This window comes from Gallinula chloropus (genome assembly GCF_964237585.1).
Source record: "Gallinula chloropus genome assembly, chromosome: 2".
Lineage (NCBI taxonomy): Eukaryota > Metazoa > Chordata > Aves > Gruiformes > Rallidae > Gallinula > Gallinula chloropus.
In genome coordinates, this window is record NC_140086.1 from 25,850,990 (window position 1) to 25,864,729 (window position 13,740).

General features: G+C 43.5%; 1 protein-coding gene across 1 annotated transcript in view; it reads right to left on the reverse strand.

Moving 5' to 3' along the window:
- Window positions 1-4,158: 4,158 nt before the first annotated feature.
- LOC311205623 (neural-cadherin-like) overlaps window positions 4,159-13,740 on the reverse strand; it is a gene marked incomplete at its 3' end in the record, with an annotated part of 53,610 nt that continues 44,028 nt past the window's right edge. Inside the window, exons 24-33 of the mRNA XM_084280097.1 lie at window positions 13,546-13,677; window positions 12,647-12,770; window positions 12,383-12,515; window positions 12,120-12,300; window positions 9,558-9,724; window positions 8,639-8,903; window positions 7,651-7,831; window positions 6,017-6,270; window positions 4,986-5,140; window positions 4,159-4,560 (exon numbers count right to left, since the gene is read on the reverse strand). Coding sequence (XP_084136223.1) covers window positions 4,159-4,560; window positions 4,986-5,140; window positions 6,017-6,270; window positions 7,651-7,831; window positions 8,639-8,903; window positions 9,558-9,724; window positions 12,120-12,300; window positions 12,383-12,515; window positions 12,647-12,770; window positions 13,546-13,677 — 1,994 coding nt within the window. The remainder of the gene's footprint in view (window positions 4,561-4,985; window positions 5,141-6,016; window positions 6,271-7,650; window positions 7,832-8,638; window positions 8,904-9,557; window positions 9,725-12,119; window positions 12,301-12,382; window positions 12,516-12,646; window positions 12,771-13,545; window positions 13,678-13,740) is intronic.

Here is a 13,740-nt window from a genome sequence, read left to right on the forward strand (position 1 = left end):
CGCTGCCGCTCGCCCCAAAGGCGGCCCCGCAGTCACCCACGACAGCACAGACCCCTCTCTCGCCCGGTGGAGGCGGCAGCGGAAACAAGATGGCGACTGGGCACCACCCCCAGCGCGGAGCCCCGGTGTACAGGGCTGCGCGGGGACAGGCCTCCGGCCCAGGCGCCGCCCCCTGGGGCGGGGCGGGAAGATTGCGGAGGGGGAAGTGCGCGGGCCCGTCGGTTGCATTCTGTCACCTCCATCCCGTCACCTCCGTCTTAGCTGCCGTGGGGGTCGCAGCTTGGCGCTGCCCACGCCCCCGGGGAGTAAACCGGGTAGAAGAACAACCCAAATTACTGTGTCAGGTTTGGGCACCACAGCACAAGAGGGACACAAAAATCCTGGAGAGTGTCCAGAGGAGGGTAACAGGGATGGGGAAGGATCTGGAGGGGAAGTCTTACAAGGAGAGGCTGAAGTCCCTTAGCTTGTTCAGCCTGGAGAAAAGGAGGCTGAGGGGAGAGCTCATCACGGTCTGTGGCTTCTTGACAAGGGGGAGTGAAGGGGCAGGTGCCGATCTCCTCTCTTTGGAGACCAGTGATGGAACCTGAGGGAATGGTATGAAGCTGAGACAGAGGAGGTTTAGGTTGGATATTAGGAAGAGATCCTTTAGTGAGAGGGTGGTCAGGCACTGGAACAGGCTCCCCAGCACCGAGCTTGGCTGGGTTTAAGAAGCATCTGGATGAAGCACTCAGTCCCATGCTCTGACTTGGCTGGCCCTGTGTTGAGCCAGGAGTTGGGCTTGATGAATCCCAGAATTACAAGGTTGGAAAAGACATTTGAGATCATCAAGCCCAACCATACCTGTCCACTACTGAACAATATTCCTAAGCACTTCATCTACGTGTCTTTTAAGTACATTCAGGGTCAGTGACTCAACCACCTCCCTGGCCAGCCTGTTCCAATGCCCAATAACCCACTCAGTGAAGAGTTTCTTCCTAATGTCCAACCTGAACCTGCCCTGATGCAGCTTGAGGCTATTCCCCTTCTTTCTATCACCTGTCACTTGGGTGAAGAGACCCATCTCTCTACAACCTCCTTTCAGGTAATTGTAAGTGGTGAAAAAGTCTCCCCTCAGCCTCCTCCAGGCTAAACAACCCAGTTCCCTCAGCCGCTCCTTGGAAGGTTTGCTCTCCAGTCCCTTCAGCAGCCTGGTTGCCCTTCTCTGGACACACTCCAGGACCTCAGTGTCCTTCTTGTAGTGAGGGGCCCAAAATTGAATTCAGCACTTGAGGTGCAGCCTCACCAATGCAGAGTCTAGGGGAACAATCACCTCCCTGGTCTTGCTGATCATGCTGTTTCTGATACAAGCCAGGATGCCATTGGCCTTCTTGGCCACCTGGGCACACTGCTGGCTCATGTTCAGTCTGCACTCAACCAACCCCCCCAGGTCATTCTCCACCAGGCAGCTTTCTAGCCACTCTTCCCCAGGCCTGTTGCTCTGCACAGGACGGTGCACTTGGCCTTGTTGAACTTCATCCTGTTGGTCTCAGCCCATGGATCCAGCCTGTCCAGATCCCTACGGAGAGCCTCCCTACCCTCAGGCATGTTCAATCCCTTCATATCCAGGTCATTGAAAAAGATACTGAACAGGACTGAGCCCTAGGGAACACCACTTGTCAACGGCTTCCAGCTGGATTTAGCTCCATTTACCACAACCCCTTGGGCCCAGGCCAGCCAGCCAGCTTTTTTACCTAGCAGAGGATGCGCCTGTCCAGGCCAGTGGCAGCCAGTTCTTCAAGCAGAATGCTGTGAGAAATGGTGCCAAAGGCTTTGCTGAAGTCAAGGTACAACCTTTCCCTCATCCACTAAGCAGGATGATCCTTATAGGTCCCTTCCAACTCAGGATATTCTACGAAATTCCACCCGAAAGTGGTGGGAGCATGCACTGGTGTCACCTGCCTTCATCTCCCCCAGCACCCACAGAAGCTTTTAACTGTATCAGTCAAACTAATGCCTGGAGTGGCCCATTCTCAGTCTGTCTACTTACGTAGCTACACAGTGACCTGCCAGCTATAAAAATTCTGCATTTTGCTTTAAGTGACCCAAGGCGCTGGCAGAACTCTGTTTTTTTCTCACCTTCCCTGAGGACAGAAGCCCATGAGATGTATTAACTACAACACATTCTGTCTTGTTGAGCATGTTAGTTTGTGTCTTCAGTTATTTGAAGGGAAACAAACCTTAACTGCTTCTTCAACTTTTCTGAGTTCTTATTTACTGCATCCATACATAAAATGTTCCATTTCAGAGTATGAACAATCCTCTGGGAGACTGTAGTTAGCCTTCGAAGAACTCTCTTCAGGAAGAGGCAGGTTTCCTGTAGTTACACTAAGCTTTACCCAATATCAAGGTCAGAAGAGGCAACTTAATATAAAAGCAATAAAAATGTATATACACTTCATCGATACGTTCTAAGGGTTCAAGCCCTGGAACAGTGGCCTTATTGAACCTCTGGGGCTCTGCAGGTTTCATTTGTAGCACAACATATGTAATAACACTTGACGTAAGAGTTCGTGTAGTGTCTTACCCTCCTTAGAAAGGAGGGAATATTTACATTAAGCAGGAGGTGGCTGTATGTTAACATAGCTACAAGATTTTGGGGTTTTAATGATTCTGTAAGAAGAATCAATGCCCAACCTTTTGAGGTTTTGGTATGCAATGGCTCATACTGACTGCTCCAAATTTCTCTAATAAATATGGCTATTTTAGTATCATTTACATGAATCATTTCATTGAATTAATGCAGATTGGTTTATTTACCTTGCAGGATGTGAGGTTTAATGCATTTTCATGGTAAATGATACTCATTCTAATAGTTTCAAAATCATCCTAGGTACAAAACAAAATTACATTTGTTTTTTTTTAATGCCAAGTAAAATGAGCAACGGCGCTGAAAGACCTAATTTTAAAACCATTTTCATAAATCAAAGGAAGCATCGAGACTTCAGTAAAAAGCAGACATCAAATATCATGTCATACTGGTAACTTAAAAAGCACTGAGTAGAAAATGATTTTAAAAAATCCCCAAACCCTTAGCACTTCAGGGCTTTCAAGCACATATTATCATTGACACATCATGCCAGGCACAGGGAGCTGCCCCCATTTCAGAGACATCAGGAAGAGAGAAAGGTGATTTTTTCCCATGGTCACAGGGGTGATAACATTAGATTTCAGAAGCTCCTGACTCCCTTTCCATGCTCAAACCACAGTCCTGTTTTTGTGGGGTAGGAAGAGGTGGCAAAGGGTAACAGGGCAGATTTCCCACACTTTCTGTCTTGAGCATCCCAATTTTTACCATGACTGTCCTGATTGAAAGAATGCAATTACAATTTTCTCCTGGATTTCCTTCTAGCTTCTCTTCACATCTGCTATCAGCTCTTTTTCAGCTGCAGACTTTGAAGAAGGCTTCCATGTGGAAAGCAAACTTGAGAATAAAATCTTACTGAACATAAACTTTTCCCAGGTCTTAGAACCAGTTTTAGGAGTATAAAATTGTCACACCAGTGAAGTGCTATTCACAGCTGGGATCTTTCCACTCTTTCTCCCCTCTTTACAGGTAATTAGAAAAAAGGTTATACAGCCTGTAGCAGTGAGTGAGGTGGTGTGTGTGATGTCAAGGGAGATTACAGTTCAGGAAGGGAAGACAAAAGCTGACAGGAAAAAGAGAAATTTATGATGTTTTATATTTAACATTTGTGATAATTATTTCACAGCTTAAAATGAATGCAAGTTTAAAACAAACACCCTATGCATTGCTAGCCACCTGGTAGGGTGCATATTAATTCCAGGGAGAAAATAATTCAAGTTCTTGCATCCAAGAAAATTCTAGTATGTTACTGTGGCATACACAAATAAAGAGGGGGTCTTAAAATGCTATTCTATACAAATCTTACTTTCCAAAGTTTTGAAGAAAAGTCATGCTTTAAAAGTCTTTGCAGTTCTAGCATTAAATAGCAGTTTGTACAGTGCATATAAAAAGGCTCCTAGGAAAAGTGAGGATATCACACTACCATCACTGAAAACTTGTATCAAATCACTTGATGTGCCTTATATATAAAAAAGGGCATTTTTAAAAGTAGTGTCCATATGTTGTGGCAATGTGTTGAGTTCCTTTAACTTCGGTTACAAATGTTCATTTGAAACCTTATACAGTTCTTTAAGCTTGTCAAACTTTGACCCCCACTCTTGGAGGCACTCATAATTCAGATCTTCATCACCACAAATGGAGTCTAAGGAACTAAGACTCTCTGCTAGAGAGCACTGCCCTTCTAAGCAGTAACAATGAATAGTGTCAGCTGGAAGACTCTGTAGATCATTGTCTGCATCCCAGATGATTTGAGAAACATATTCCTTCAAGTCTGGGATGCTGGTTTCAGTTGATGTTGATTGTTTCTGATGTGCATGTTTTGGGAGTGAGTCTCTTTTTGGGCCAGTAGGTGTCCTGGAGTGTGGAGCTGCTGCCTTCAAGGAGAAGCAAGGAACAGTATAGAGAGGTTTCTTCAGTTCATCTATATCATAAGCATTCTGGGGGAAAAAAAAAAAAAAGAGTAATGAAAAAAATAGAGTGCAAATATCAGAAAGAAACAACACAAAAGAAAACAGGTTCCAAAAAAGTGTTTTCAAACCCAATCCAACACAAAACTGGATTCTGTGATTTAACTATGAATGAGAGGGCCTAGTTCAGATCACACCAAATCCCTCTGTGTAATGACAGCATTCAGCTAAAGCAAGAACCCAGTGTCCAGAGCAGCCCCCTCAAAGGTGGCCACAGATGACCAGCATCATAAAAGTTGAAATAGAAGCCTCCCATTCATGAGGATTTAAGGTTAAAAAAAATAACCAAAAATAAAAAATCAATTGGCCAAGGACGGTGAGATAAATAAAAAGTCTGTGAAAGGAAGGTGAGGAGAGGTTGGATTTGCAAAGACTGGATTGAAGCTGCATCATACCTGGTCACGTTCTCCACCTCCTTCTTCATTATAATTGAAGACATTTTCTCTAACATCCTCCCAGCTTTCACGCTCTTCAGGAATATGGTAAATTCCTCCTTTCCGAAACCCTGAGCTTCCCCACTGACTCCACACCGTATAGGAGACCAAGAGTGCTGGAAGAAATAGACACGTATTTGTCATACATCATAGGACAAAGTGAGATGCATGATAAACAAGTAGTTACATGATTTCTGAGATATTAAATCTACTCTTAATTTCACAAGCAAATTCCCAGGTAAGAAATTCTTAATCGTTAATATATAAACAACTTATATTCAGGAATGTAAAGAATCATCTATGTATATTACATCATAAACTTCATTAAAAGGGTATTTTACTTACCTAAAGGAATCCATTTAAATAGAAGGCATTTTGGCCAATCTCTGGCCTTTCACCAATCCTGAGTAAATAAGATACCCAAAGTAAGTAAAACACTGTTTTAATGAAGGTTACAAGTGTAATATAATCATGGAGTCTTTACTATGCTGAGATGTGTATGTGGGTTTTTTTTCTTTACCAGTATGACAAAGAGGTTTATGGTGGTATCAACTTTTTAACCAAAGTGCTCCTGAAACTGGACACACTGTGAACACTTTTTCCTGCCCCACGCTCTTAATGAGGCTTGGAGGTTAAGTTCATAAACTTCCTAATATATGAAAAGCATGTATTAGCTGTAGGTCCTACCTAATACAAATGTTAAGGGCTCAGGGCAAGTGAGAGTTTCAGGTAGATGTGGCTGCATGCATAGAGCAAAAGCACTTATTTAAGAAGGACTGAAAATAAGTGATTCTCAAAGAGTTATTGCTTGAACTGGCTTTAATGCAAATAAACTGTAACTATGTGCTGATGCCTGCCTGTTAGCATCCTCAAATGAACTCCCAACTGGTGATCTCCAGAAAAAGTCACAATATCCAAGGGTAAAGCAGACTTGATTCAAGGGAGCAAGGTACAAGGTTAAAAAGAAAGACAAAAAGTACTTGCTTTCCTACCTAGGAAGACAAGGAGGCACATGCTGATTGCCAGAATAGAGCCAGAGCTGAGTCCAACAGGTCTTCCAGCCTTCACCTGGCTAATTTCACACCATCTTCCCTTGTAACCTTCAGGGCATTGGCAGATAGTCTTGTCCTGGGATTGAGTCACACAAGTACCCCCATTCCTACAGGTCCAGTGTCCACAAGGTGATGAGGTACAGTGTCTGAGCCCTGTAAGGTTGTCAGTCACTTCTACTTTCCCAGCTGGGCACCTGAACAACAAAAGCAGAAGATATCTTTTAAGCAGGCAAAGCACCCAGAGTCGTACATGGTTTTGTGGAAAGCTTAATACTATTTCTTTAAAGCAAATTAAGTCTTCTCAAGCAATCCCAAATCCTCACTGAGAGTATGAAATAGATGTAAACTCTAACACAGTGAGCTGGTAGGCTTATGAAAACATGAACATATGTCCTGCTTTCCCCATCCAGAAGATATGCAAAAGAGCTTAATTCCTTCCTTTTTCTAAGGAGTTTGGGAAGAAATGAGAAGCCTGTTCAGCTTCTGAACATACTAACCCTTTTTCTACCAACATCTTCAAAACCCTTAGAAGGAAATGAATGCCTGAGATCAATGGGGTTAACAAGCACTTAGTATAAGTTCTGTAACGTTCATCTGGGCCTTTGGGAAAGAGATGTCATTGACCTCCTTGGAATGATCCATCTTGTCTTTTTGGACTTTAATTGGCAGAGAAAGTGATTTCTTCTGCTATGTAATTGTAAAGTCTGTGTAGGGATACTGTAAGGAATACTGTAAGCAAGGCCTTCTTGCTGCAATCCAAAGAAAAAAACCTAGTGGAAAAGCCTTCATGCTGTTTTTTCACTACCAGACTGAAGACAGGGGTGTCCCCAGGCACACTTAACACCATCCCACAACCTCTCTCAACAATGAATCACCAGGCCACAGAAGTGCCCAATTTTGGCTGAATTGATGGAATCCAAGTGGTTCCTGCTCCCAGTCCTGCATGTATGCATTTGTTTGGTTTTTTTTTAACAGAAATTTTTGCATTTTGATTTGCATATTTTAATATATATTTTGAAATTTTTCTTTCAAGAGTGGATCTTCTCTAAGAAACTAGTTCTGTAGAATACCAGCTGGTGGGCTTTGGTTCTGATCCTGGGCAGCCAATTTTAGAATCCAGTTTTGTGACAGTCTAATTTTGAAAGTGTCATTTTTTCATACAAAGTATTATTAATTTCACCCTTTTCACAGAAATATATGTATTTTATATGCAATCTATATTTTAGACACACACACACATATATATATATGCTAAATCACAATAAATATTTTCACACAGAGGAGAGACCAAAGCTTTTGCAAGCCACCTTTTATCAAAGGGCTTTTCACTTTCTCACTGGCCGGTGATCTTCCCGCCATGGAAAAAATGGTGAAGTAAAAAAAAAAAAACTTGCAGGAAACAGCAAGTTTGGACCATTCTGGAAGATAAGATGGAGAGTAAGATTTTTTCCTTGGGAGGCCCTTCTCTGACCAACAGCTGCAGGAGGCTTTACTGTTAAAAACAGCTTACCAGAGCTAAGGTAGAAAGAAAGAGCTTCCCAACCACCCCAGATGAAAACAAAAACTTAATGTACCGGCATTCATATTTTCTCCACAGGTCTACACAAAGGAAAGGGCTGTAACAGGGCTGGCTGCTGCAGGCACTGGAGTGGCATCCCATGGTGACACCTTGCCGCCTCAGAATTAAGCCGAACTCTGTGCTTTTGCCTTCCACGAGAAGCGGCTGAGCGTTCAGCTGGACGTCACGCATGCAGCCTGTGCGAAAGCAGGGAGTACACAGAGAAACGTGTTGAGTTAGCAACTCCCTGACTTCAAACCTCGCCCCCTCTGCACATGCAGGAAGCCTCAGAGCATTTCCTTTAAAGTGGAAAACTTTAAAAAGAAAAACCTTAAAAAGACCCTTGTACTGCTTATCAGTTCTATTTTAGAAGAGCTACAGAACCTGTGCCTATGTGCTCTGACCAGCCTGAAGACTGACTGTACTTCTCCAGGACAACTTGGTTGTACCAATGCAATGATTTAGCAGAACTGTGCTATGAACCAGAACAGGTCCACTAAATTAGCCAAGATTTAAAATAGATTCTTAAAAGTAGGGCCGAATGAAAAGCAGCAGAATTGAAGAAGTTGTCTTCTGTCGAGCCACAATCTCCAGGTCCAGCACCCCACGCCAGGAAATTAAATGTGTGCCATGAGTTGCCTTTCAAATCCTTCTCCTCCTACCAGGAGGTGTTACATCTGTTCCTTAAAACCTTTTGAGATGAAAAGGGAGTGAAGATTGCAGCATGAATCTTCTATTTGGGGCTCTGGCATGGGAAATAAAAATTTGAAGTGCTTTTTTTTTTTTACTATCTAGAGGAAAACTCATGGCTTCACTAGAACCAGATACAAGGACAAATAAAGAGCTGAACATTGGTTCTGAATCCTCTAGTGAAGGAGGTGGGATTTCATGTCCATAGTAGTCTCATGGGAATTCTTACCTAGGTTTTAGACTTTACAAAACACTCAAGGATATCACTTTCAGGTTTTAATTCCCTCCTTTTGGGAACAGATCGTGTCACTTACCTTGGAAATCACCCTCTGAATGATTAGGAAGGCGGTTTCCTAGCACAATGCTTGCCCAATCCATTTCAAACCATCTATCTGTACCCAGGACAGCGGTCACTTCCTGATCACCACCACCACTGTTAACACGCAGGGTAAATTCATTGTTGTAGCGCTCCATGGTCAGGAGAACCCACTGGCCATTGTTTATACGTAATGTCCTCATTCTCAGAGAGTGATTCTTGTCCCCCAAGCTGAAGTTAACACTAAAGAAACCCTCAACCACCTAGAGGAAGACAATATAGAATTACAACAACAGAAATACACTTCTAATCATTATTACGCGGTCCTGCCTCAAGAAATGGACCTGTGTTTTAAAATTAAAATGGCACTCTTCTTTTTAAGTGCCTCGTTCCAGTTTAAAAATAGACACCACAAGAAAACTGCAAGTCCCGAAATTATCAACTCTCTTCTTTACAGATCACTCTTCCAACTCAGATGAACTTTTTATTAATCTTATTCCCTATTGATGTCTACCTCCAAGTCTTCCCATCTGACCCTCCTGTTACACCTGGAATAATTAACCTTCATCTAGGTAATGTAATCCAGACAGCTTTTATCGACAGCAAGAAAAGCACAGAGACAAGTTTTACAGCCAGAGACAGACAGAAGTAAATGGAACAGGCAAACAAGGCAAAACAATCCTCCCTATTTGTGTGCACTTGAATGTACTTTTTACAGTGAAACAACTAGAATCTACATTATGAAAGGGTAATACTGAGAAGGACAAGACAAATGAGCAGTTACTCTCACGTGGAAAATTCTTGCTTTTTATTACATTAAAGAGTAAGTGTCCTTAATTGGAAACTGTATCCTTTTATCTTAGATAGTTCCTGTTGAATCAAGAGCACAGATACAGAACAGCTTTTGGGTTGCTCACCTCCAGTCGGATGTATGCATTCCCATCTACAGAGGCCAAGGTGAGAAGGGTGCTGTGGGCGATGCGGGTGCGCACCATCAGCTGGATCTGAGTGCTGTGAGAGCTGAGGATGCTTCTCGGCTCATAATGGATCCAGCTGTCCCTTCCAAAAGCCCATTCTGGAAGAACTAAATGCAACACACACAAAATCAATGTGAAAATCTCAGATCTGGGATCTCCACTGCTTGAGAATTAACCAGTTCTGAATGTCAGAATTTTAGTTCTTAAGAAGCTTTGACAATGTAATAAAGCATCATGGAAAGCATCTTCCCACTGCCAAGGGAATTAAGAGGGAAAGAACAAATCAAGGAAACAGAACATAACAGGAAAGGGATAATTGGATAATGTCTCTAACATCACACCTATCACAAGATATACATTCTACCCAATCACTTCTACACTGAGCTAAACAACCTCTTCTATTTTTTTAAGAACTGAAACATTTCTTCCAGTAAAGTAGATGGTATTTATCTGAAAACAAACAAAGAAACAAAGTAATCAGAGAATGGCTTGAGTTGAAAGGGACCTTTAAAGGTCATCTAGTCCACCCTCCACCCCTCCTCCCATAATGAAGAGGGACATCTTCAACTAGATCAGGGTGACCAGAACCATGTCCAACCTGACCTTGAATGCTTCCAGGGATGGGGCATCTTATCACCTTTCTGGGCAACCTGTGCCAGTACTTCATCACACTCATTGTAAAAAATGTCTTCCTTACATCTAGTCCAGATCTACCTTTTTTCCAGGGGCAATGGCTGCAAGTTGGAGCACAGGAAGTTCCCCAACAATATGCGGAAGAACTTTTTGACAGTGAGGATGACAGAGCACTGGGACAGTCTGCCCAGGGGGGTGGTGGAGTCTCCTTCTCTGGAGATATTCAAAACCTGTCTGGACACCTACCTGTGTGACCTGTCCTAGGGAACCTGCTTTGGCAGGGGGGTTGGACCTGACGATCTCTTGAGGTCCCTTCCAACCCCTACAATTTTGTGATATGAGCCAGCAGTGTGCCTGGGTGGCCAAGAAGGCCAATGGCATCTTGGCTTGTATCAAAAACAGTGTGGCCAGTAGGTCTAGGGAGGTGATTGTGCCCCTGTACTCGGCATTGGTGAGGCCACACCTCGAGTACTGTGTGCAGTTCTGGGCTCCCCACCATAAAAAGGACATTGAGGTCCTTGAGCAAGTGCAGAGAAGGGCAACCAGGCTGGTGAAGGGGAAATGTATGAGGAACGGCTGAGGGACCTGGGGATGTTTAGCTTGGAGAAGAGGAGGCTGAGGGGAGACCTTATCACCACCTACAACTACCTGAAGGGAGGTTGTAGAGAGGTGGGCGATGGTCTCTTCAGCCAGGTGACAGGAGATGGGACAAGGGGAAATGGCATGAAGCTGTGCCAGGGCAGGTTTAGATTGGATATTAGAAAAAAAAAAAATTACTGAAAGTGTTGTCAGGGCCTGGAACAGGCTGCCCAGGGAGGTGGTTGAGTCACCTTCCCTGGATGCGTTCAAAAAAAGGGTTGATGAGGTACTTAGGGATATGGTTTAGCATAGGATGGGAATGGTTGGACTTGATGATCTTCAAAGGTCTCTTCCAACCTTGTGATTCTGTGATTGTAGACTGTTGTGATCAACCCCATCGCTTGTATCTCGTACTTAGCAGGAGAAGGCAGATACAGGGCAAGAAAAGTCCCAGTAAACACCTGTAGGTTACTTCTGATTTCTGCTTCAGAGCAATGGCTGCTAAAGGTATTAAGATAGGGAGGACAGAACCCTCTTCAAGTGCGTGTGTCCTGTACCCTGAACATGGCTGTGGGCTGCTAGAAGTCAACTTATTTTCAAAATTTCTGAATTTTGCTAAAATTTTGCACATTCTTACAATGTCTCTCATGTTTTCAATACCCACCCTTGCATGCTTTTGTTCTCTGACACATATTTCATGCTGATTTTGTTCAGCATAACACATTTGCTGGAGTCAGCCTGATATTATGTCCCCACATGCACCCACTGCTGTGGCCAAGGAGTGTTGCAAAACATTCAATTCATTCCACTGACAGAGGTAACTGTAATTGTCCCCATTTACCAATGGAAAATTGGGCCTGAGAACTCGAGGGTTCTGCTCCCAGGTTCTGCAGAGAGAACATACCTAGCTGGCAACCTAATCACTAATAGTACCATGTTCATTAAACCTGTTGTGATCATTATGATCAGATGAAGAGGGCACAATAGAGAGTATTTCCTCCTTCACCACTGAGAAATAAGATGCTGTGATGAGAAGGACAAAACAACCCATCTGATCACTTACCTCCCCTGTAAAGCAAAGCACGTCTCAACAAGACCTTCATCTGTTGCAGTATCTTTGTTCAACAAGAGTTAGAAAGTTCTTTACATCACTGCAGATCTAAATCATTCCCAGAGTACAGCGTGGTCTTACTAGGCTACTCAGGTCAAAGCTGTGCTAAATTTAAAGCAGTATGTTTGATGCTGTTCCACAGATCCTCACCATTAACTTCACCCTAGAACTTGTGGTACCTTTCTCACATGTTGGTCCAGTGTATCCTGGAGAACAGTCACAGTGAAAGAAATCCCAGCCACCAACACACTTGCCATGGACACCACAGGAGGCCATCCCACCACTCTGACACATCCCATCTGTAAGGACACAGCCCGGAGCACTGTTCAAGGACTCTGCAGGGTGCTCTAAATCATAGACCTGGAAAAGGGCATAGAGAGGTGTCACATCAGGTGTCTACAGTTAACAGCAGGAAAAACAAGACTGGTCTTAGTAGCCTTACCTTAGTATCAACAATGACATTGCGGATGCAGCCAACAAACCCTCTGAAGCGCCGTTGTGAATCGTGGTAAGGCAAAGGCTTCTTAACTCCACCCAGCTGCAGGGGCTGATGGCCACTGAAGAGCCTACCCATGCTGAAAGGAGGGCAGGGAAAGATAGAATTAGTGACATGCAAAATACAGCAAACTCTGATTTTTTTTCCCCCTCCTTTTTCCTTACCTATTTTGAGTGATCATGTTTCCAATTCATGCCATTTTTTTCTTACCTTTGAATTCCCACAGTCTCTTCAGAGGCTTCACAGGCAGACAGATCCATTTGGGAGAGCTTCTTAATGACACTGTCATCACCTCTGAGTGAGACATTTACGCAGTGGTCAAGAATCAGCTTCACTGTCTGGAGAAAGGCAGTATTTAAAGCAACTGCATCTGGAGACGTGCGTACATTTTAATTACACAGTTTCTTTCACTTAGCAGGAGGAGGAACAGTAACTACCAATCACAGTGTGGGGAACCTTATTAAATTAACAAAACACTTCCACATACTAATCTGGAAGGCATGTAACATGGTATGTAACTAAGGAGCCACACAAAAGAAAGATCTGACTCTACCATGACCATACCAAGTCACTGACACAGTAGAAGGATTTTCTGCCAAGACAGAATCCAAAGAGACAAGTTAGATGGTCTTCCAGACTACCCAACCCAGACCCTCACATGACCCCAGGTTGTCTTATGGGGGAAAAGAAGGGGAGCCTAGCAGATGCCTTCACCAGTGTTATAGCAGCAAGATGTTTCCATTACACAAAAGCCTATCTATCTCCTTTATGTTAAATGTCTAAAGTCACTTGGTGGGGCAGAGTTTCACAGTCAAATTAAGGATAATTCATTCCACCAGTCCAGAAAGCATTTAGTCCCTGGATTATCACAACTCTGGTCTAAGCAATAGATAGGATCATTAAAGGAAGAAAATAGCAGGGTTGATTTCAAAGTCAGATCAGGCCTCATCAGACCTTGTTCTGCTTCACTGGCTCAAGACTAAGGGGGCATCTGAGATGATAAACTTCAACCCCTGCTGTTGCAGGGATGATGAAATAGCTCTACGGAAGGGAGGAAGGATTCAGAAGGGGTAACTCGGTACATGAATTAGTGCTTCCACAGTTTACACTTGCCTTTCCATCATTTATGATTTTTATATGGTGCCAGCGGTGATCTGCAACGTTAATTTTTCGTGACAGCTGTAGGAAAAGCTCACCAGAGCTGTGTCTCATGGTCAGCAATGGGACACCACCAGAGAGCTCTGCAAAGAAAACACTTCTATTGGATACACATGAACCATGTTCCCACCCAAACCCAGCTGAAC